The 25,134-nt window shown below is 48.0% G+C and overlaps 1 protein-coding gene across 6 annotated transcripts in view; it reads right to left on the bottom strand.

The window, feature by feature from the left end:
- Window positions 1-880: 880 nt before the first annotated feature.
- The window catches only part of MAPRE2 (microtubule associated protein RP/EB family member 2), a 160,289-nt gene continuing 136,035 nt past the window's right edge, over window positions 881-25,134 (bottom strand). For all 6 annotated transcript variants that reach the window (XM_006938846.4, XM_006938845.4, XM_045042076.1 and 3 more), the window contains 3 exons: window positions 12,182-12,321; window positions 7,926-8,084; window positions 881-2,367 (listed from right to left, as the gene is read on the bottom strand). In XM_006938846.4, coding sequence (XP_006938908.1) covers window positions 2,293-2,367; window positions 7,926-8,084; window positions 12,182-12,321 — 374 coding nt within the window. In that variant the 3' untranslated portion in view covers window positions 881-2,292. The remainder of the gene's footprint in view (window positions 2,368-7,925; window positions 8,085-12,181; window positions 12,322-25,134) is intronic.

The following is a 25,134-nucleotide window of genomic DNA, read 5'->3' as shown; positions in this document are numbered from 1 at the left end:
CAGTCCTCAGGGAGGAAGGAGCAGCCCTGGTAAAGGAGACGCGGTCTGCACAGAAACAGGGGTGCAGCCAAAGAAGACCGAGCTAGCTGTTAAAGATTTCCCGAAGCATCCATGATGTCACGTGCGATACGGCACAATGGAAGAGGTTTCAGATGGAGACAGAAAGAGGAACTTGTAGCTCTTTTCTAAATCAATGAATAGTTGGCTCCAAGGCGCTCTCATGGAGAATGAAGTATGACCCCTGGGGAAGGGGGAGGTATCGGGCCAGTATGTTTTTCCAGCTGAGAAGGCTGGGGCTTTTGGGGACAGAGCAGTGGTCACTTGTGAGGCTGAGGCCAATTGCACAGTCATCACACAATCACCCACATGACAGGAGTCTGGGTCTCACTCCCCGTGGCACTGGGTATTACTGAGATGTCCAGGGTGGCCAGAACTGCCTAGGAACCACTGGAGTATCATCGGCATGGAATTACTTACCGTGCCTCTTTACAAAAGCTATTTTTTGACAAGGAAACTCAGGACAAAAGGCCAGGAGGGGACCACACCATTAAGCATGATGCCGCGTATAGCACAACCACTACCTGTAACCAGGTGTGGGAGGGATGTCACTGCCGAGAGCCAGGCTTTCCAGCCTGAGAGAAATGAGCTGCCGCTGTTGTGCAGAGCAAGCAGGAGAGAGAAGAAAGGGAAACCAAATACCACAGAACCTCTGTCCAATTCTGCACAGTGTGTTGTAATAACCTCAAAAATACAAGCACTCTTTCACATGTAACTCAGATACCACGTTGCTGCAAAAGATTTCGAGAAGACTTCTTTTGGTGGAAAGCTTCAATGGTGGAATTGAGAGTTAGTTCATCAATTAATAAAGAAATGTCAAAGCTTTAGGATACATAATTCAGAAATTTATTTTAAGCTTTTCAGTTAAGAGGCAAGTGGGGTGGGCACACTTGTTTGGCTTGCACCTGCTAAGTCAAATAACAAGTGAAGTAAATCTGAAGTTAGAAACCAAGTGAAATGAATGATCCAGGAAGGGATACCATCTGTCAAAGGAATAAAAGAGGCAGATTTGGAAAGATACTAAGAAAATGTGCAAATATTTGTTAAAAAAATAAGGAATGCTTTTAATTCATTAATGTTTCCTCTCTTTATGAATGGCCAAGGTTATCAAAGGTCAATGACAAGGAGGGCCACAGTATGAACGAGGGGAGATTCCTTATTCCAGAAGGTATTGGGAGTCCTAGAGTTTCCTGTGCTGTCATTCCAGTGTCAACACCAGACTTGGGAAGCTGGCGTCTCCCTTGGAATGATGCTCCTAGTAAGGTGGTCTTCACTTCCGGCGAGTGTGCAGCTCACTGCGGAACCCTGACGCTCAGGCGCTTGGGCCGCACACCCTCAGGGCCTTCTACAGGAGGAGTCCCCTAGCGTGGAGGACAGGCTTTGGGCGGAGACCCAGAGAGAGGCAGGAGGAGCGGGACCTACGCAGACCCCCTCTGGACTGTAGCTGACTGACAGCTTACAGGGAGAGGGGCTGCCCACCAAAGAGGACCCTGAGAAAGAAAATAGCATGAGAACCTGGGGGTGGGGGGTGGGGTGGGGCAAGCAGTTGGAGAGCTAAGTTGAGATGGTGTTGTCCTTGAGTGAATGTCTTTCAAAACTAACTGTGAGTTTGTCTAACATGCTCAGGGAGAAACACTGGGCCCTGAAGTCCTAGTTTTGATTCTTTCTTTTTTTCCCCTTAAGTGTTGGGAGTAGAGGGAGAAACTGGTTTTCCCTATAAAACAAGTCACTGTCCTTATGGCTTTCATATCAAGTATCTCTTTCCCTTTGTTCCAATTTATTATTTGACCAAATTTATGTTCAGAGGTTAGACTTGCAAACATCAAAGCACCACAAATGTGTGACATCTAGTGACACTGGGTTGAGAAATGCCAATATAAATACCATATATCAAATTACCATTGTTTCACACCAGGATAAAAAGGGGGTGTTGGTGGTGGTGGGGTGGGGAGAGTTGTTCTGGAAAGAAATGAAAAGAGCAGAATCAATCTCAAGCAGCCAAGTGAAGTAGAAGATGTGTGACCCCACGATCTCTCAGGTAGGCCGCCACACGGCCGGCTGCTAATGGGTCTTGGCAAAGGAAACGGGAACCGAGCGCCGTGGCTGGCGGATGCAACAGTGCGTTGGTGTTAACGGCAGACTGGGAACAACTGGTTTCTGTTGAGCTTGAGGCCACACGTTTCTCCAGAAGAAAAGTTCCCACGCAAAGTCGAAGTTGAGAGCTGCCAGGACCCTTCAGTACTCTTCCTGCTGCTGGGGCTGCTGTTCGTGGACTTGTTCCTCTGCCTCCGGCTCTTCCGGGTGACCCTCCTACAGCACAGGGGGAGAGGTTTCGGCTGGAATGATGGACGTGTGGGCGGCCCTGCAGAGGCCACAGCCCCACGACCCCTGCCCAGGACGGCATCTTCAGGCTGGGGGCGGGGGGGCATGGGCGTAGGCACACGGGCCCCCCAGGCGCTTCCCCGCTCCCAGGAGCCAATGCGCGCACCCAGACTGCTCAACGGACAGGTCATCCGAGAAAACACTTGTCGGGGTCTGCGCACCAAACGCTCCTTCTGTCTTGGAAAGACCTCTTCATAGAAGACGTTTCCTACTCTCCTGCCCTTGTGAAAGAGAACTGAATGCACTGCCTCACAAGCATCCTGACAACCACAAGGGAACCCACTGTGAGACCCCACGGGCCGGGGACGTGGAGCTTCTGATTCCTTCCCTGTCCTGCCCTAGTAGCATGTCCACCTGAAGCAGACCCTGTGCTGTGATCTGTTACTACTCTGATGCACGGACCGGCTGGTTGCGGTGGTAAGGCAAGGAAGACACACGGGTTTGGGGGGCTTCTCCACCAGGGGGGCTCAGCAGCTGTAGCTCAAGGACTCTGCTCTGGGAAAGTGAGGCCTTGGTGCGTCCTTCACTGACCAGGACCTGGATGGGTGAGGTGTCCTGCTTGGCTCCAAAAGACCTAGTCATTGATTTGCCTGACCCCACGGACGCCAACTCCAGGGAGCATCAACCCTAGTCAGCTCGTTGATATTGTGACCTCACAAAGAATAAGCTGCTCTTATTACCCAAGCAGAGGGAGTGTGGCTAATGAGTACCGCCGATGGCTCCTTCAAGAAGGCACGCAGGGACCTAGAGCCACGCATGTGGCCCCTCACAGCAGGCCCATGCACTCCTTTCTTAGCCAGAGACCCCTGCCTTCAGGTCTGTTCCCTGCGCTTAGGACAAGCCAATCCAACCGACCGTAGTCAGTCTTCTCCCCTGAGCCACAGTTCTTTCTTTCCCTGGTCTTGTAGTGCTTTGTTTCCAGCTTGGCTATAAAACTTGGGCTTGTCATCTTGTCTCCACACTGTGGCTTCTGCCACTGGGTCCTGAGGTTACTCAAGGCACCAAGAGGGCCTCATCCATTTGTGTCCTACCTCACTTATTTCAGAACTCAGTGCAGGTTGTGTTGAAAGGAAGAAATCCCTGAGGACAAAACAACAGAGGATTTGAGACTCTCAGCCAAGGTCCCATGCTGCATATTTTCTGAGAGGCAGTAAAATGTCAAGGTTCTAAACACGGGCTCTGGAGTTCATATCCTGGCTCTGCTCTTTACCAGCTGGGTGACTCTGGGCATGTAACTTAACTGCCCAGTGCCTCAGTTTTCCCATCTGTAAAATGGGGGACTGTAACAGGAATACCCGTTGAACAGTTTTCCATAAGTTTCACTGATTGAGGAGTCAGTGGAGTCCTTGAATTCAACAGAGAAGTCAAGGTAGGTATAGAACAGTGTTTGGTTCATAACACATACTTGTGTGAGCTGCAATTATTACTTCTTGGTGGGAGAACTCTCTGAAATACATTCTAGAAGTGAAAAAGTTTTAACAAGTCACCTTTTCTGGAACAGCAGTACAAAGGGCCATCACACTGAGGACCCTGGTTCAAATCTAGCTCTGTCCCTTTCTGGCTCGGTGTCCAGAGGCCTGTTACTTACAAACGGTCAGCTCTCTCCGTGCCCAGGACCACACCCTATCAGCCGCACCCACAGCTCGCCCGCCTCTGAAGCGTGAAGGTCCAACACCCTACTCTGCCTGCACAATGCCATCCTTTGGCCCTACCCACCCCCCACTTGCTCCCAGGCCCTCATGGCAGCTGCCCACTGCCCTGCTCCTCTCTGCTCCGAAAGTTTGCACCTCAAAGCCAAGTGCCATTCTTGTGGGAGTAGGGGAGTAGTTCTTGTGGGGACTGTCACTGGCTTTTCCCAGTAAGTGCTCTCGCTCTTGTCTGGGGGCAAAAAAGAAATCTAGTGGTCATGGGACTTTACCCAGACTGGTGACCTGGGAACTCGCAAGTGTCTGTTCTGCCAGTGTTCCTGGCTGACCCCTCTTCTCCCTGCCTTCACCCCAGAACCAATCACTCCTCTAAGCTTTCCATCCTTGTTCATGCTTCCATCAGGTTACAAGCTGCAGCCCCGAGTGTATGCGCGTGTGCGGGCTCACTGGCTGGCTGCACAGCTGCCTCTCTGGCTGAGTTCCCATCCCCTCTATGGGTCAGGGATGTTAATTCATCCATCATCCTAACCGTTCAATGCTAGTGTGGTGCCTTCATTTCACACTGCTAGGATTTCAGCAGGTCTCAAGAGTACTTTTCTTACCTGTTTTGCGCGTGTTAGGCTGCATGGAAGATCTCAAAAAGGAGGATCCGTATGACATTTTACAGAAAATCTTATTTGCTCACATCACAACTGGGAGTTAACCCAGGACGGAACGTCAAAGCTGGGATTCAAATACTGTGAACCTGTACCAAGCTGTAGGACCAGGAACCTCTAAGATCAGACCTCACCCCTGGCCTCCCGTTTATACTTGCCCAGCCAGGGGGCTTTGTGGTCTCCAGCTCGTCGAGGGCAGTTCCCTCAGTCACAGGGCCCCACTGTGATGCCCTCCATCTGCAGACCCCAGGCCCCTCTTACTGGGATAAAGAGCAAACCTCCCAGCTTACCAATGGATTGCTAATGCTAGGGGTACAAGCTAAGGTGGTCTGAAAGTCTGCAGACGAATCTTTAATTCTGAGGCAGTTACACTGCATAGCACAGCTGAGTGCTCCCACCTCACACGATACCGTGGAGGCTGGCTCACAGAAAAAAACCTGTCTTCTTACACCCCATACAAGAAAACAAACACACATGCAAGCAGGAGGCCAGACAAAACTTATGCCAGCTATATGACCAATGCCCTGGAGTGCCACCTGCTTAATTCTAATATTTGCATATCAATCCATCACATCTTTCTGAATGTTTAGCTGTATGCTTAGGGTTCCTTATTCTTATGATAATTATAGAAGATGGAAGGCAGTACTGAAGAAGGCTCTTGCCTACAACAGGAAGAAAATGGGGGCAAAGAAAGGTGGAAGGGTCTTGAAGAAGCGCCGAAGGCCCCCTCCTTCCTAGATGTACAGGCTCAGCTGCCCCCACGCACCCCAGCCTCATCCAGCCATTCTTTCCTCTGGCCTCTGTCCATGCTGTTTTCTCTGCCTGAAAAATCCTCTCCCTGCCTTAGCTCCAGGACTGCTGAGGGTCCTAGTCGTTCTTTGAAGCCCACACAAACGTCCTCTTCTCTGTCAAGTGAGTCTTTGCTGTCTCTCCAGGCTCCTTGTCCGTGATCACCACCCAAGTTTATGTGTCTGTGATCATATGTATCCTACTCCAACATACTCCAGTCAGTGGTGCCCCGTCTGCCTGCCTCACTGAGGCAGTGGCTCTGTCCCCTTTACACACACCCCATGCTTCCTCCAGTGACAGAAACACAAGCTCTTCCTAAGAGCTCTTGGTTGAGGGGGGAGGAATCGTTAGGTCACTTAACAGTGGCTTCTGTGACAGTGCCTCAGGAAATAAGTTGCCCGTTTGTATCAGCAGGTACACCTCAGCTGACAGATGGACAAGGCGGCAGTTAACCAATGAATAAGCCGAGATACCTGTGGCCCGTGAGGGAAAAGATCCTGAAAATGATAAAGAGAGGCACTGGAGAGATGTCAGGTGATCTGCTCCGGAACCTTCCATTAAGTTTCTACAACTGTGAACTGAACTGCGCCTGTTTACTGCTGCACACGCCCTGCTATCTGCATTTCTGTATCTTCCAAACATTCTATTCTAGGATCGTCTGACTCGGAGAATCAAAGGCCAGCCACCATCAAATAAAGACTTAAAGAGGCCTCTCCAGCAAACACCTGCACCTGAAATGTCCACATAGGGCTCATCTGTGTTTTCCTGAAGAACAGGCACTCAGGCAAGAGCACACTAAGAAGGCAGGAATCTCCCCTGGGGCAGCCCTGCCTATCGGCTGCTGCCACCAGCATTCGGTGGCCTGTGTCAACTCTGAATTTGGAGTTTGAGAGCGCCCCTGTACAAGGACTCCGTCTGGGGAGAATGGGGACAAGATCCGGCTTGAGGTGACCATCGCAAGGGTTTTCCTCCTGCCGACAGCACAGGGCGGGATAGAGCTGGCCCTGCACGCTGCCGTCCTCCCTCAGTGGGCCTGGTCCTTCAGCTACACAGTGCTGGGGAGACTGCATTGGATTTAGCCTCCCCCAAGCTTGTGAAGAGAATAACTGTAGTTCACATAGTACCTGATAGACTACCAAGCACTCAGGGTGGTGCGGCCACACTAGACATCAACCGGAGGTTTCTGCCATCAGATCTGAAAATACGGAGAACCATATTTTGTGGAGCCATCGCTGCCTCTGGGACCTGGCAAGGCAGCGTCCCAGGACTTCAAGATCTATAGTCTGAGCCAATGATAACTGAGAAAAAAGCTTAAAAAAAAAAAAAGTGGGGGGGGGGGGGAGGGTGAGGAATGAAAAAAGTGGAGAGGCCTCAAACCTTGGATTTCATCCCTCGAATTCCACATCTTACGTGGAGTAAACATTTGTCTGGTACTGGGCTGGAATAAGTCATAAAGTACCCTTGCCGGTGACTTGTTCCATTCTGTCCAAGTGCTAACACACGCAACTCGACCACCGGGCTCTGGGTGCGGCCCCAGGCCTCCTGGGCCAACAGAGTCAGACTCTTCCACCAGCTTCAACACAGCCTCAGGAAGAGCTTGAGGCCCCCGCCTACTCTTCTGCATCTTCCACAGGGCGGCTCTGTAGAAGGTGACGCTCCTTCAGGCTCCCACGCTTGTCTTGGTGCCGGGGCCCCTCACTCCCTGCACTGCAGACTTCTTCTCCCGCCTTGCCTTCCCTTCCCTTCCCCTCCTTGATTCTTGAGAGTTTTGGTCCTCTGCTGCTCCTCACACCTGCTTTCCATCACCAGGATGGATCCACCTCCCGGGTCCCTGCCTTCCTCATGCTCCTGAGTAGCAAGCCCGACAGCCACGTCTTCCCCGCAGTGAATTCTAAAAGCGTTTTTCAACTGAGGGCTGTTGTACAGCACCGGTCTGTGCTGGCAATGAGTAACCGAGACAACCGGCTCTGAAATAAAAACCGTCGGGCTTGCGGGGATGCGAAAAACACTTAGACTAACTCCTCCTCTAACCATACTCTGATCTGTCATGAAGAATCCTTACATCTACTTTTATTGCTCATCTGCTCAGAGCTGCAAACCACTTAAGATCTGGCTGCATAAACCTAGTTTTCTCAATCATTCCTCCTACTCTCCCCCTCCTACCCCCATCCACTCATCTCTTCCCAGATTAATTCACGAACACACATCCCACAAGCAGGGGTCAATGGATCACGATGATGATGATGACACTTATTCCTGTGGGAATAGCACACGCACAGGAGGAGTCATAATCCTCAGGGATCCCAGGGCAGCACCCGAAGACACACGGACTGTTGCACCTTGACCGAGAGCATCGCTTTAGAAGCCAAGGGTCAAGGGCTCTCCTCACACTTACGTGTTCTTCCGAAGCATAGAGGACTTCCATTAGTCGCTGCACGAGGTCGTCGTTTTCCTGCCCATGCTCTTGACAGAGTAGCTCAATCTCTCTCAACTTGCCAAAGTAGAAATCCCTTTCCTTTTCCACGCCTTCAAGGGCAAGTTTTAATGAATGTACCTGCAAGGGAGTGAGGGTGGAAAGAAAATTCCCCCAAAATCCAGTATAAAAAATGTGACCAACTCCACCTGCCTATAACATGTGAAACATGCAAAGACAGATGTGCCCAAATGACTACTAGGCAATGGAGCTTGAGCCTGGGCCACAACGTCCAACTTCAACAACACACTCGTCCTTCCCTCTGCCAACTGAGTGTTCATAACCACGGTCCGAGGGACTGTTCTGCTCAAGGTGGTTGCGTCCAGACCCTGAATGAGCTTTCCTCCTCTCTTAACACAGACTAGGGCACATCCTTCTACTCTGTCCAGCCTCTGCAAAGAGGGGAAGCAGAGGAGAGGGCTAGCACTGTGGTTACTTGAGATGTATTCTGAGGGCCCTACTTTCTTCAGGTAACCATATTTTGTTGTGGAGCCCTTCGTAAATGTTCCTGAGCCACACTAGGCAAAGTCTTTCTACTGAGAAACTGGGTCTTAGCTACATGAGGGAAACTGGGCAAGACTGAAAGTGTGGTTCAGTGGATCTGTTTCAATTCCTCTGGTGCTAGCTTTGGGGACATCGCAGGAAATAGGGGGAAGACTACAAGAAGGAAGCCCCATTCCCTCAGAATAATAGCCCTTTTTCCCTGGATGCTGGTTCCAGGACCTCCCAGGGCTAGGTGGCCTCTCACAGTGATTACGGAGATGGCGCCAGGGAAGGAGCCAGCAGTGAGGCAGTGTCACCCGGGCTGAAGGAAAGCTGACAGTGCCCCACTCCTACGAGCACAGTAGCTACTCACAGGCCTAGACCATGACCCTGTTCCTGCTTCCCGAGAATCCCTTTTTTAAAGCCCCTTGTGCATTTATATTTACACAGACAATATTTGTCAGGAGGTAAATTGAATCTTTCATGGTCTCCATCAGGTGAAATCTCTCATTCAGTGTATTAAAAAATCACCCTAACGGAATTTCCAAAAATGACATTTGGAATGGGAAATTGTCTTCTCTAGTAATCCTGGGCCTTTGGACATGCTATTTATCAAACGCCTACCAAACACCTGCAGTGTCGGTCCCCTTCCTGCACACCCGGCGTAGGCCTCGGGGCTATGGCCCCTCAGAGTCCACCTCACTGCCTCCCTCACCCGCTGCTCAAAAAGCAGCTTTCCCTAGCTTTCACTTTTATTTTTGATGATGCTCTGGTTGGGATATTTCTAAGAAAGGAAGGCAACCAGCAGCCTCAAGTCCAGGAAAAAGAAAACTTCCCTTTTTCTAGAAATCCTTCCTTGCTTTACAACAAACCACCCTCCTCCCCAGGCTTGGCCACAGAATCCCTCTGAAGCCTGCGTTGGTGCCAGTGGACAGATCTCTGGCAGTTGAGGAGTCTTGAGTCTGTCAGCGCTCCCTGAAGGAGGCAAGAAGGGTCTCTGGAGTACTTCAACCCATGGAAACTAGGTTTGTCTGCCTCTCGAGGGTGCTTTGGTCTGTACAATGTGCAAAGAGGTGAGGCTTTTGTAGAAATATCCAGTCCAGGTTGGTGTTGGGTGGTATTCCAGATCGCCAGACAATAGATACACAGCTATAGACATCTCTGGTAAAAAGTGATAGAGGCCCAAGTACATGAGGATAGCCAACTGGCAAAGGAGAGTCCATGTTCACGGTCACACTCATGCAGAGTGATGCCACCCGCACCCTCATGTATCAAACAAACCAGAAGCCTAAGTGGTGGAGGGGATGCTGGGGATGGACCCTTGCAGTAAGTCAAGAGGAAGAGACAAGAGGGGGGACGTTCTCTTCTCCCAGTTCTCCCCTCCCTCAGCGTCTGCACACTGCACGTCCTCCTAGGGAGGCCGCCCAAGCCCCAGCATCCGTCCAAGCCAACTGACGCCCACTCTCCAGCCCCCAGGGGTCCCTGAGCGCAGTGGTGACTCCACCCTACTTCCTGTTTACTAACCCACTTGCCATAAATGGTCCCTAATTATTTCAGTTATGTCTTTTTCTCCCCTTTTGATTCATTTCTATCATTGGAATTGTCTAGCACAGTGGTACTTTTATAGCATGTCATGGGAGACTGCCTGAATAGAGGCAGGAGGCCAAGAAAAGGAGAATTCTTCAAGTTTATGGCACTCGTCACTTTCTCTATTACGACATGTAATTCACTCTCCAGCCTAGGCATTTCCTCGTCCTACAGTCCTGAGTCCCAACACAGCAATGCCTCTGCGGCTACCCATCAGCTTTAGGGAGCCACCCTGCAGGTTACAAGGGCAGAAAATGGAGGGGGCAATAATAGATAACCATGGAAATGGGTCTGGGTAAGTGTTCAGTAAACAGTTGAATGAATGCTCACAATCTGGGGTGCGTATAACCTTCGCTCTGAGGGACTGGGGAGGGGAAGAGATGGGCACACTCACTCCTCCTTGATGTAAATGCATCAGGGGATAGGTGGGGGAGTGAAGCCCTTTGGAAGTAATAAAGGAATTACAGGACCATTGGGAAGTTCCTTTCTTCTCCCTCTCCCCTCTCTAGAGTGACATTTTGGATGGTAGGATGAGGTCTGGGTTCCTTGGGGATGGGAGGCTCTTTGTGTCAACGGACAGCTAATGAGTGTAGAGCCAGCCCCAAGGAGAGGCAGTGGGTCTGGTGGACTAAGGCTGAATGGCAGAGGGGCAGGAAGGGTCTTGAGGTTTCTGTGTGGTTATACTTTGGGTTGGAAGTTTGGAGACCAGGGTGTGGTAGAGGGGAAACAACAGGGAGGAGAGAAATCATGACAAAACATGAGATAATCAAGATATCAAAAGAACTTGGGTTTCTATGAGAAAAGGGTTATAAATCTAAAGCATTATAGACCCACGCCTGAATCTCTTTAGGTCTACTCTGATTTGCTCTGAGCCTTAGGCATGTGGCCCGAGGCTCATTATGGCTGTCGTACCTGCCTTTTATGTGAGAAAAACTCATTACTGGGAATACCATATGGGCTCAAACTGAGAATGAGCAGGTAATTAGAACATTCCAGAGTTTCTAAATCAAAGTCCTGCCCATTGGATAACTTAAGGTTTCACTATTTTCATTAAAGTGATCAGAACTGTAAAGAAATACCCTAGCTAAGCAGCTGCCTGCTTTTAAACTAGATTCTTGATTGCAAATATACAATTATCTCAAAAATGGTTTCCAGACTCTTGCTGGCTCATCAGGAATCCGATTAATCATTGGGAATGGCCCAGCCACTTGGCTGGGAACAGCCTAAGAACCTTGAATAGAGGCTCCTCTCCGGGTAGTGGGAGTAGCCAGGATAAAAGACTCTGCAACTCAGGGTGAGGGCGGGTGGCTTCTTCAGTGGGCCTCATGCTACCAATCGTTTTATTACCTTTAAGCTACATATAATCTCAGGCAAAATTAGCTATCGTTAGGTAGAAAGCATACCTAAACTTTTATATGGAAATTTTCAAAGGCAGCAGAGCTAGATCTACCATAACCAAGAAGAATGTTAGACGAAAAGGAAAGTTCTTCGACTTCAACCACAACCGTGGCCTTCTGATCCCCCAGTATTGGGGTCAGTGCTTCTGTGGCATCAAACATCTGCTGTCGTGGCAAGCATTAGGTTCTCGCTTTCGTTTGCACGATCACCTACCCCGTACAACTGCTGTAAGCTCCGGGGGGGGGGGGGGGGGTAGGGGGGTAGGGTTAGCTATCTCACTACCATTATATTAGCACCAAGCACCGAGTCTGTCACACAGAACCAGCTTAACAAATAGCTTGTGCAGGAAAGGAAGGAGGAAGAGAGACTAAAGTCATGAATGCTATCTCGACCGGCCAGAAGTGGGCAGACAGTCCAGAGTCTGGCCTGGAGCTCCGGACAGGCACTGAGGTGTGGGGGAGGGGGATGCTGCCTACAAACCCGCATTTACCTGGGGCTGAGTCATCTGTCCTTCTGTGTTAATGTACAGCTTTGGGATTTTTGACTAACGTCTTATATTCCTGGCGGGCCGCTGGTTTCATCTGCCTGAACGATTCCTTTTATTCTTAAATCATTTGGAACCAGATTCCCTCACCTGCCCTCCCTTATCTCAGGCCTACAGGTGTTTGGTCCCTCCCCTCTCAGAGACAGGGCCAGGGCTGAGGGGTTACCTGTTCATTAAGCTGTATGACCTGTGTTTCTAAATCTTTATCAGATTTGGATGCTGAGCCGCTGGACGAAGCCCTTTTGGCTGATGAGGGACGAGAAGGTGTAGATCCCGGCTTAGATGCCGGACTTGATTTAGCCGCACCTGAAAGTAACCAGAATAGATTATAAATACGGGCAACATTAGAAATGCTTTTTAGATACACTGCAAATGTATAAAGGAGTTACTAAGAAGTATAAAAGCTGTACTCTTTTATAGGACTCTTTCCAATCACAAAAGTAGCCTACATACACTTAGAAAAAGCACCAACGTTAAAAGGACAGTGCCATCTTTGGCAACTTATTTAATCTTTCTGAGTACTTTCCCCCCCTCAAGTTAATAGGAGATTAAGCTGTCCTTTGTGCCTCTGGTGAGAGAAGAAAAACTGATTTAACTAAGAGATTTTAAGATTTTTTTTTTTAAGAGGAAAGGTTCTGAGATAACCTCAAATCATCACCATAGTTGAGTTTCTAACAACAAAAAAGAGTTTATAACAGATGAATACTTTAGAAAAAAATTCAGAGCAAGTGTAGGTTTTTTTCTCTTGTTTCCTAGTTTAGCCACTGAAAGCGCCTGGGAGCAATGACATCTCCATAGCAGGGTGTGCTCCAGGTGCCTACGTCCTGGTGTCTAAGTTTTATTCTGCAGTAAGAGCTTCTTGAGAGATAGCAGACTCCGTGGGTGGGGCAGGAAAGGTATGGCGTGAGCCTGGGACACCTTCTTGTGTCGCAAAGCAAGGATGTGCTCAGGACTAAGGTCAACGGGAACAGGGGCCAGTTTGAAGGTGCTTCCAAATAGCCACAGCTGGGACAGTTTTACATGTCAAAAGTGTAATGGCTCTCATGTGCTAGAACACACTGAATAAATAAAAATCCAGTCTATAATGACGGAGAAAGGAGGGAGGGAGGGTATAAAGATCTTTACAGAACACAGCTAGTAAACGTAGAAGAAATGTTAGAACTTGAAAAATCACGACAATTACAACAAGCATAACTGATCCAGGAAAGGCTCAAAGACGGACTCCGAAATGTTAACTGGGAAGTCTGGAGGGAAAAAGACATTCATGTGTGTCAAGATATTGGCCTAGGATTTATTTACTACAATGGAAGAAAGATACGCCTTTACAGCAGGGGCAGGAGCGGGGCATTGTCTGGGGCTCAGCATCGTAAGTAATTAAACAGCATCACTAATGATGATAGAAGCTAGGGGAAAGAAGGTCCTTAACGTCAGGTAAGAGCTCACCCACCAGAAGCTCAGCTCCTCATAGGTGATCACAATCTAGAACATGACACAGACATAGGCAATGGCTTCTGCAGCCAAAACAGAAGCAACAAGGTAGATGTGGTGATATTTACACACGTTGTGGATTAAGAAATTCAGGGTCATTACCCACGGCCCACCCAGGCCCTTTTACTCTGAACACAGTCTCGACCATGTGGTAGCTCAGGCTGGTGGAGAGGCTCCTCTTATGTATTTCCATTAGCCCTATTCCCCACCACATCCCACATACTCCTCCTCCAGAAGGCTCCGGGAACACAGGGGCCAGTGTTCATCACCTTTGCAACCCCAGAACTTAGCACCATGCTGGGCTGAACCGGTATTTAGTGAAGGTACAAATGTTGAAATAAATACATGAACAAGTAAATACAACGTGGTTATGCGGTTTCCAGTCTCAAGGTTTATCAGCACCAACAGATCAGAAACAGGCAGGGGGTTATGAAGCCAAGTGTGCTGACAGCAGTTACAAGTTTCGACTAATCTCCTAATTACAAAGTGGCAAACAGGAAGAGTTCCGGTGCCTGGAGTCATCAGTTATAAACATGAAGTCATACGCCCCCTCAGGAAGCACTGACAACATCATACCCTTTAAAATCCGTTACAAAGAAAAGAGAGAATTTTCTTCTAAAAATACAGGGAAAGGCCTAATATATTTTAAAATGAAAAATTAAATTGGGAAGGACTTAAAATATCTGAGTATCCAAAGGTAAATCTTCAGGGACCTGGAAACCTGGCCCATGCAGAAGACCTTCCCAAGGATTCTAGAGAGCTGATGCTCTGCTTCATTTGTGATTCACATCAGGTTGCAAGGACCCTTCATCTCTGCAGGAGCCCACAGAAAACACTCCTCGACCACCACTTCCAGCCCCACTGGCCAGGCTCTGTACAGGCCACACCGGCAGGGTAGAGAAAACCGTGTGGATAACAGCAGAGGAGGCAGGGTGAGGACATGCTGACCTGGCAAAGTGCCTCCTCTGAGGGCAGCTACCAGCCAGCCTCGCTGAGGGAGAAGCTTCTGAAAAATCAAGTTACTTCAGGCCTTTTTATCAGCAATACGTCGTATTTTAATATCCATCATATCTGACAGAGAGCAGCTTCCAGAGGAAGGTTCAACACCTCTTATTTACTAAATACAGGTTTACCCGGTACCTACCATGAACCACGTCCCACTGGAGATCCCTGCTCTCCAGGAGCTCACGGTCTCATGGAGCGACAGCTGTGGACAAAGGCCCGGGCACGGCCACACTCACCGTACCCAGGGACAAGGCAGTGTTTCCGACCACATGACCACAAAGCATGATTCATGCTGCGACCCCCTCGCCTCAAACACTCCTCTTCCCCTCTGAGGGACTAAGTGTAGCGCCCTGCAGATATCCGCTGGGACGATGCCGCTCCGGGAGGCTGCAGCACCTGTCCCCTGTAACCGCACAGCCGTTTGTGCCTATTCTCCCATTCCAGTCTACAGGTAGGGGTTGCATCTGTTTTACCATTTAATGTTCCCAAGGCCAAGCTCCGTGCCTGACCCAGAGGCCACGCTCAACAGACGTTTTTATCAATAACGTTAAAACCACTCCAAGGAGAGGTATCTATCCGGGTCAACAAACCGGGGAGAGCTCAAGGTGCTGAGGCCAACGTCCAAGTCACTGACAGCAAGAGCCGGCAATACGTGAAGGAGACCAAACAAAACATCATCAAGTTCCCCCAGAAAGCTACTACTTGGTTTTCAGATCCTCTTCTGTTATCACCTGGGCCCTTCCAGATGGAACCAGGACAAAGTTCAAGTAGGGAAATAGACTCAGTAAGCATTTAAGTCTGAGTAGGCAGGGGCAAGCTAGTTTGTACCGTGCCGTCCAAGTCAAGGCCATGCTCATTACCTCTTCCGAAGCAAACAGTGCCCCGAAGAAGGGGCTTCCCTAGAGCATGTGACCCACCCTGGGCACTTCTCCCTAAGCAGGGCGGCGGCTAGGATGTGGCTCGTTGCCAACAGCTGACCTACGTTCATCAGACACTCATTCTCACACCCTGCCCTATCCAGCCCCACGTAAACTTTAAAAGAAAAACACGGAAGGAATAGAAACCTGACTGCTTGTAAAAGCCACTACTAATTATATTTTTGGACATCATCAAATGCAGCTTGAGAAAAAACCTGAAATGAAGCAAAAGCGGAAGGGTCGTGGGCAAGCCAAAGCCCCCTGCGAGATCAAGTTATCAGGAAGAGAACTGTGAATAAGCAGAGGAAGCTCGCTGGGGAGGAACAGGGGGCCACAGGAGACCCTACGTGGCTCCCGGGGGACAGGCCGGAGCTGCTGCCGTGACTGATGCTGCAGCGGCAGGTACGGCTTCTTCCCCCTGTCTCATGGATTCTGTCCAGGTTGGCTGGGGTGCACAGTCCCCATCTTTCACCTGGTACACATGCATGCAGCTTGTGGCTCTCTCAAGATGACAGAGATGAAAACAATGGAATCGCCTCCACCCCGCCCCGGACAGTCACTCACGGGCTGGAGAAAGGAATGGAAAATAAATTTGAAAAACTGAGTTAACAGAGGAAGTAATTAGTATTTGAAATTTAAAATCAGGGGTTTTGAAATTGTGATTAACTTGTTTGGAAAGAAACTGATAACAAAGGGAAATAAATGTCTAATGAACGAGGTGTGAGAGGGCAGTGCTAGTCAACTGTGATTTTATTTTTAAATGTTTATTTTGAATGCACGTGCATGCAGGACAGGGGCAGAGAGAGAGGGGGAGAGAGAGAATGCGAAACAGGGTCTGTGCTGTCAGCACAGAGCCTGACGTGGGGCTTGACCCCGTGAACCATGAGATGGCGACCTGAGCCCAAATCAAGGGTCGGACACCTGATGGACTGAGTCACCCAGGTGTCCCGTCAACTGTGCATTTACACTGCTTCTAAGGGATGAAGAAATTAAAGAACAGGAAGGCCGTACAGAAGATCTTAGTATCGTCAGAGGTTTAAAGTTTTAAAACCTAGACAATTCAGCATTAAACTAAAAGCTCATTTTTCGGAAGAATATAAAGTGAGCTCTTTAAATCATCACAAACTATAATCTGATGTGGAAGTAATCTACCCCTCACGGCTATTTCTCACATTGAGAAATACTAAATAGTAAAATTCATAAAAGTAAAAATGAAGGCTTTTGTTCATTCTACTTAATGATTTCATGGTTTACTTTTTAGAATAGTAAACGATATCCTAAGGTATATGACACCCATTAGACTGTTAAGAACTGTATTTTTGTTTATTTGCTCTGAAAGTCTTCCTGTCTCCTTTCAAGCAAACATACTCCAAATTGTACCCAGCTTCTGGGGTGCCAGATATTATTCTGCCATTTACCTGGGCTGCTAGAATAAGGATGTTATTAGAAAATTGTAATTATCAATATCAGCAAATTTAACATTGATCTATTACTTTTATGTAAGTTACCATGTAGATTCCAATTTTGTGAAATGACCCAATAATGTCCCGGATAGCATCTATCCCGGCTTCAGATATCGGGGTCCTCAGTAGCTGCCTTCCTGCTTCCTAAGAACGCACCCAGGGCCACGGTGACTTCACTTCTGTGCCTTCCCATGCTTCTGTGCTCAGTGATGCTTACATGAAAAACATTTACATAAGGGCTTTTAAAGAGAGTGCAGCTCCTTCAGCTATACGGCAGATATTTTTTTTTCCTCGCAGCTATCAACCATTCCAAAAATTTTTTTGAAGCTGTATTTGATGTCCTGAAAACATAATTAGTGGTAGTCCTGTTTTACAAGAATTTTTTTTCCCTCAAGCTTTTCTCTCTCTCCCTAATTTTCCCTTTCAAAATAAAAAGGAGTTTCAGAAGCAGAGAAAAATAGACATAAATTCTGTACAAGTCCCTGTAATTCTCTGACTTTACTCACTGGATATGGACGTGATTTACAATGCTAGTCTTTGAGCAGTTGTGTCTTAATTAATGCCTTTAGGATTTGGTGTATAAATATGATTCTAAGACATTTTAACCATAGTTGTAAAAAAACAAAGAGTAGCCTTATTCACTGTCTTAGTGAAGCCACAGCATCACTGTGTCTAATGTCAATAATTAGTAGCTTAATGTTTATGGAAAATGCTACATTTGGGCCATACGAGGCCCAATGAATTCATAACGATAAAGCAAAGAAAAGCATTGTACTCGGCTTTATCCTTCATGGCCGGAGCTCTGATGGAATTTAAACATTCTTCTCACTTAATCTGCTGTATTCCTTCTGCCAAAGTCATAAACAGAGGAGCTAAAAATATGACATTAAAACTGTTGACAAGAACCACAGAGACATTAAAAACATGTGCACGCGTGCATACACGCTCAGGAGGCAACTGATCTTCTGGTCATCCCCAGCTTCTTCCCTAATTTGAGAGCATATTCCCTTCCACCCCCGGGTCCTTTTCACTCAGTTAAAAACCCCACAGAGGTGGGGGCTGGGGAGTAGGTGAAATAGGTGAAGGTGGTCAAAAGGTAGAAACTTCCAGTTATACACAATGAGATACCAAATCACACCTGTCAGAATGGCTAAAATTAACTCAGGAAACAACAGATGTCGGCAAGGATGCAGAGAAAAGGAACCCTTTCGCACTGTTGGTGGAAATGCAAACTGGAAAACAGTATGGAGGTTCCTTGGAAAGTTAAAAATGGAACTACCCTACAACCCAGCAACCGCACTACTGGGTACTTATCTCCAGGATACAAAAATGCCGATTTGAAGGGGCACAGGCACTCCAATGTTTATTTTTATTTCTATTTATTTGTTTTTTTAAGTTTGTTTATTTTGAAAGAGACAGAGATAGCACAAGTGGGGCAGGGGCAGAGAGAAAGACGGACAGAGAGAGAGAGAGAGAGAGAGACAGAGACAGAGAGAGAGGGAGGGAGGGAGACAATTGCCAAGCAGGCTCCACACTGTCAGCATAGAGCCCCATGGGCTCAAACTCACAAACTGTGAGATCATGACTTGGGCGGAAGCCAAGAGTTGCACGCTTACTGACTGAGCCACCCAGGCACCCCTCACCCCAATGTTTATAGCAACACTATCAACAATAGCCAAATTATGGAAAAAGTTCAAGTGTCCATTGACCGATGAATGGATAAAGATATGGCATACATATACAACGGAGTATTACTCAGCAGTCAAAAAGAATGAAATCTTGCCACTTGCAACAATGTGGATGGAAGTAGAGTGTATTTTGCTAAGCTAAATAAGTCAGTCAGAGAAAACAAATATCATATGATTTCACTCATATATGGAATTTAAGAAACAAAACACCTGAGCACAAGAAGGGAAGGAAAAATAAGATAAAAACAGGGAGGCAAACCATAAGAGGCTCTTAAATACAGAGAACAAACTGAGGATTGCTGGAGGGGAGGTAGATGGGAAGATGGGCTCAATGGGCAATGGGCATTAAGGGGGGTACTTGCTGGGATGAGCACTGGGTGTTATATGTCAGTGATAAGTCACTAAATTCTACTCCTGAAACCAATAGTACACTATGTGTTAACTAATTTGAATCTAAGTAATACAAAAAAAACTTCCCGTTACAAAGTAAGTCTGAGGAACTCATGTACAGCAAGGTGGTTATATGTAACACTGTATGTTTGAGAGTTGCAAAGAGAGTAGATCTTAAAAGTTCTTATCACAAAAAAAATATTCTAATCATACAGTGACAGATGTTAATCTAGACTTATTGTCATGATCATTTTGCAATATATACAAAAATTCAATCATGTTTATGCCTGAAATGATTATGCTGTATGTCAATTATGCCGTATGTCAAAAGCAAAACCCCACAGACCTGAAACATGACAGAAGATGCACTGTACCTACATTGACTGGTTATTTGTGGATGATCTGCCATCACTTCCTTATCCTTTTTACCTTGGTCAACAGATTTCATCTTTTAACTGGGAACGGGAATGAACTTGGTTAAAATAAAAGTAAATAAAGCCACTGCTGGGGATAGAGTATAGGGCTGGAGTGACGCGAAGATGGAGCTCCCACACCAAGAGGGTTTCCTGAGTGCCGAAACGGACACCGGAGTGGCCACGCTGCAGTATGACCGACTGCGCCCCCACCCTTCTCACGGCTTCCGGGTCTGACCCTTTTCTTGGAAGATGGCTCCACGCCTCCCCTTTGTAGGATCCTAATGCGTTCTCTGAGGGCAAAACAAAGGAAAGCGCCTCTGCGGCCAGAGTCCAGTCCACGTGGAACATCAACGGGGGCTCCCGGATGCTCTGATTCAGCAGGTTATTAAGAGGCTGGTTCGTATATTCTGAAATTACTAGTTCACGGCCCTTAGGGCTTCTGTCACCAGTGCAGCCCGCGGCCAAGTGTGGCTCTTCCTTCTGGCCACTTCAGGGTCAGCTTGTAAAAGTGGGCAGCCCCTTTTCTGAGCACCTTGGAGCCTAGCAGAAAGCACACCAGCCGTGTGGGCATGGGGATCGGGAATGGAAGTGGTAATCCTTCGGCTTGCCCTTAAGGAGGCAGTGGCTGAGCTTGGGGGCCCGGTCGCCAGGTGGCCTTCACGGCCGTCCGGGTGCTGCTACCTGGACCCCTGGACGCCGAAGACCGCAAAAGTAGTGCCTGTTTCCCAGAGTCAGGAACAGCACAGGACAGGTCCTTAACAAGAGCCTGACACATGGTAGGTGCTCGATAAATGTGAGCTCACGTTAGTAGTGCTGTTACTCAGCGAATATGATCCGACCAATGATGAAGTACACAGGTTTCCCATTTCCAGACACTAGCAAGATAAAAACTAAAGTGCTAAAGTAGTAAGAACATCAGACTCTCTTTCAAGAAATCTCTATAAAAATTTTAACCCAGAAACCACCAGTGGGCACCAAGGCCTCGGTTCTCCAGTTCCATTCACCCTCTATCTTGAAAATCAGCAAGCTGGAGTCTCTGTGCTCCTTCTTAAATTACCCTGACTCATTCATTCAAGCAGCCAACATTTACTGACCTCCTACTGTGTACCTGGCAAGCTATAGGCAGTTGGGATAAATCAATGAATGAAACATAGAAAATGCCTTTGTGGAATTTACATTCTAACAGCAGAAATGAGATAATAAACAACATGATACATTAGTAAGTGCCATAATAAACCGACAAGCAAATGCTATGGAGAAGAGACCGGCAGAGCAGGGTGAGGGTGAGCAGCCTCTGCAGTAGCAGCTCCGGGTGTCTGAGTGCCCAGCACGTGTCTTTCTCCAGTCTCAGCTCTGCAGACCCAGGAGCCTCCCATGGGCCTCACTAGACCCAGGTTCCCTCAGAAGGACAGGGGTCAAGATCACGGAGCCCTCTTGACGCGAGTCCTGCCGCAGGCTAGCAGAGACATGAGGCGAGACGTACGCCAGGCCCATGTGGCAGTCACCCTGACCCGCAAGTCCTGTTCCTCACAGAAGCCTACGTCTCTTGTGACAGCTCCAGAGGCATAACCTTCCAGAATCCCTGAAAGAGACTTGCCAGGTGCAGGAGGAACCCTTACTTCCCGGCCTAAGAAAGTCAGACTGGAACAGAGGCCTGAGAGGGGTGAAGCTGGTGCCCTGGACAGCCCAGGAGCAGAGCATTCCAGGCAACAGCAAGGCCTGATGCCCACACGCAGGCCCTACCTCATCTGGGGCAGGGGCCAGCTGGAGTGCTGCTGCAGAGCAAGCCTGGGCCAGTGCAGGAGGGGGCAGATCGTCGGGACTCAGAGGCCGCAGTCAGGAGGTGGGCCTTCGTTCTGAGGGGAAAGGGAAGCCGCGGCAGGGTCCCGAGCCGAGGAGTGACATGGTCTGACTGCTGTGTGGAGAATGGGCTGCAGGAGGGTGAGGGCAGAGGCAGAGTGGCCAGAGAGGAGGCCACTGCCGTGATTTTCCTGGTATGAGTAGTGAGTGCTCAAGACGAGTTTCCTTTATGGTAAATCATTTACAACGCGCCAGTTCAGAAAGCCCCATCATGTACCCTATAAAATAGGCACCAAATGTCTGGCTGTTTTATACGGCTTCCATTTTGCAATGTTAACAGCAACCTAAAAGATATTTTGTGATCAATAGCATCTGCTATTGACTCTGAGAGGAAGGCTGAAGAAAAGTAGGCGGTGACAAGGGCTATGAGTCAGCATGTGTCCCTCCCAATTCACTCCTCAGGGTCATTACACAGTGTGATAACTGGTTCTGCCCTGGGAGCAAGCCAGGGAACTACACTCAGAGTGAGAGGCCTGGGACAGCGTGGCTGCCTCTGCACCCAGAGCCTCAGAGCCTGAAGGCTCCCCTTCCCCGGCCAGGGGTCACAAAGCCTGCCCCCGCAGTGGCCAAGAGGACCTGAGCTTGGCTGGCCAGCATGAGCACTCAGAAAACTGAATTACTTCTGCCCTGGTTACTGTCCCTGCTGGAGATGATGTGCTTATTTTTAGCCATCATGTGATTCTCCAGTATTTTCCAGGCTCTGCCTGAGTCACTATGGTTTCTGAGAATTTTTCATAGTGGGAAAAAATGCACAGAACTTCTCCTCTTAGAATGGCTCAAGTATTAAAATAGCCAACTTTTGAATAGTTGTTTGAATGTGGCGTGTATTTCCTTATGATAAACCGACTCTTCTCACATCTTGGTAGGTAATTAAGGGTGCTCTGAAACACATTAGGTGCCGAGCAATCAGTCTTAGTTCAAATTCTCGTTTTTAACTTGTCCTCAGGGCAACTTCTCTCTAGAAATGGCAAGGATCCCTCACTCCCACGAAAACAATACACACCAGAATCCCAACAAGTTAGGGAGGCGCCCCCTTGCCTGTTTACTGCAGGAGGAAGAAAAGCTAGTGGGTGAAACAGCCCAACAAACCTAGCACTGTGAGTTAAAACACACAGGCATCACCATGACACCGCGGCATCACTGTACTCCTGGCATACAGCAGCCCTTCAAGCCAAAAGTCTTCAAATTAAGATGGCTATTGCGTAGGAACACGAGCACTCAATACTTCATGATGGACAGATACAGTCCTGACTCCACTGTCAAGACCAGTATTTTAGGTTATTTTTTCTGGTGGTGGCAAGTTGACTGTGCTCCATTAACAGGATCTTCCCCAGACGCCCTTGCAAACAGAGAGATGTGGTCTGAGGCCACAGAGCTGGAGCTCAGGGAGGCGAGAACCAGAGCTGAGCCTCATATGAATCTTTTACTACAACTGGCTCCTGGCTCCAGCTTCTCTGCTTTCACCAACCAACCACCAAGCCAGAAAAATGTGCATCGTATATCCTTGGCCAACCTCCTCTCCTACATGGTTTGTTGGAACAGCTTCTTAGCTAGTCTTCTGGACTGTAACTGTGCCACCCACCATGTATTTTCTACACCAAACAGCAAACTTGTGCTTAAAACCTTTCAGTGACTCCCAACTGTTCCCTTTAAAGCATAAACCTCTGTGACCAACAGAACCTATGGTGACCTCCTCTCCCCAATAATCTTCACCTCCTGGTATTCTAATCTTTGTATAGTCCCTTCCTCTAGAGTATGGGTGCGGCCTGTGCCTTGCTTCTAAGCAACAGAATATGACAAAGGTGATGGGAGGTCGCTCTCATGATTACGGTACTCTACAGAACTCTGTTTGGCTAGCATACACACCAGAGAGAATCCTATGGGTCTAGAAGCAGCAAGATGCCACGTAAGCACCCATGCTGGAAAAGCCCATGTGGCAAGGAAGCACAGGTGGCCTCTGGGAACTGAGAGCAGCTGCCACCAGGAGACTGAAACCTCAGTTCTGCAGCCTCAAGGAAACTGTCACAACCCGAGAGCTCTCCCCAGCTAAGCCTCTGATTAGACCACAGCCCCAGAAGATACCTGGATTGCTGCCTGGTGGGACCCTAGAACACAGAACACAGCTAGGCTTGGCCTGGACTTCAGAAGGTGTAAGACAATTGATGTGTGTTGTTTTAAGCTGCTAAGTTTGTAGTAGTTGTTTTGCAGCAACACAGTCTGAATATCACCTCTCCACTCATTATACAAGGGCCCCACTCACCTCTGCAGCTTTACTTCGCAATACCCATGCAGAATAACACACACTTTACCAAATACAGCATATTCTCTCTTGACATCGATATTCTACTCTTTCTGTTTGCAGTGCTCTTGTCCATACTCTTAACCTGGCTAACTTCTACTCATTCAGTGACTCGGCGTCAAAACCCCCATTTCCCCAAGAAGCCTTTCTAGAATCCACAAGACCAGCTCTGATGGTCTTCCTACACACCCTGATAGCACAGACCTCACTTTGTTGTTATTGTCTATTTATTACCAGGTTTTCATCACAAGACTGTAACTTCCCTGAATCATGATGTGTTTCCAGAACTTCTTACGGTGCCCTGACAAATACGTGTTGAGAGACTGAATGAAAATCCAAGCAAAGCTTTCATAAAAAGAGCAATGACTCCAGCAAACAGGAGCTGTTTAAGAAGGTTTTTTTTTCTGAGCTATTGTGTAGTACACCATATACTATTTCCGCAGCTACGGTACAAGGGGCTCCTCAGGTGATAGAGAGGACTGGAGAGGATGCCGAAAATAGCCATACACGTGGGCTTCAGTGCTGCATCTTCCCGGATCCAAATGGACATGCTGTGATTCAATTTAAATCAAGTCAACAAATTCTAAATGAAATTCTTCAAAGTAAAACAATGTTTCTCTTCCTGCCCAACATACCAAGTGACAAAGAATGGCACCAATAAGAAAAACAGACCTCGTTCTGCCATCTTGCAACCTGTGGAGGCCTGCTGGGAGCAGGACTCCTAAAATGACAAGTATGTCTGGAAGGCTGTGGTCCAAGGCCATTTTTGCTGGAGAAAGCGGGGTCTCCAGAACCAGAGAGAGCACAGAGCTCTTCTTAAAATTGAAGATGTTTATGCTGAGATGAAACAGAACTGTATCTAGGCAAGAGATGTGCTTAGATGTACAAAGCAAAGATGAGCACAGTGACTCCTGGTGGCAAACTGAACAAAACCAGAGTAATCTGGGGAAAAGTAACTCGTGCTCATGGAAACAGTGCCGTGGTTCATGCCAAATTCCAAAGCAACCTTCTTGCTAAAGCCATTGGCCACAGAATCCATATGATGCTGTGCCCTTCAAGGATTTAAACTTACTGTAAAGTAAATAAAAGTGTACATTTGCTCTCTTACGGGGCGCAGGGAGGGAGGAAGAAAAAAAGAAAAATAGGTCCATGGGTGACCTGTGATACTCTGTTTATGGAAATGGAGAATAAATGCTAAATCATTGCCTCTGAGACCTCCTAAGTTTTGTCGTGAGGCGGAGAAGCCAGATGCCAAGTTATTATTCCAACAGAGAGAAAAGCGATGATGGGAGTAACACGTGGGATTTAGCACAAAACCAAATGAGTATTTCAACATACACAGGGAGCAGTGAAAATGACCCAATACCAGTTATGAAAGGAATCAATGCTGTTTAAAAGAGGCCTCGATGCTTTACTTCCCAGTGCAGGCGGGACAATAATGGAGGCCATTGGTCCTCTCCTGCAAGGCTGTGAGTGAGGGAACAGAGCCCAAGAGGCCAAAATACATGTCAGTTGTGTCTGAGGGGCTTACTCTTCCCTTTGAAATCACCTAGACCATCCATTCAGAGAATGAGGTCAATCCAAGGGTTAAGA

The sequence above is a fragment of the Felis catus genome, chromosome D3 (genome assembly GCF_018350175.1).
Source record: "Felis catus isolate Fca126 chromosome D3, F.catus_Fca126_mat1.0, whole genome shotgun sequence".
NCBI lineage: Eukaryota > Metazoa > Chordata > Mammalia > Carnivora > Felidae > Felis > Felis catus.
Note: the sequence above shows the minus strand (reverse complement) of the source record. Positions and strands in the feature narration are given on the sequence as shown.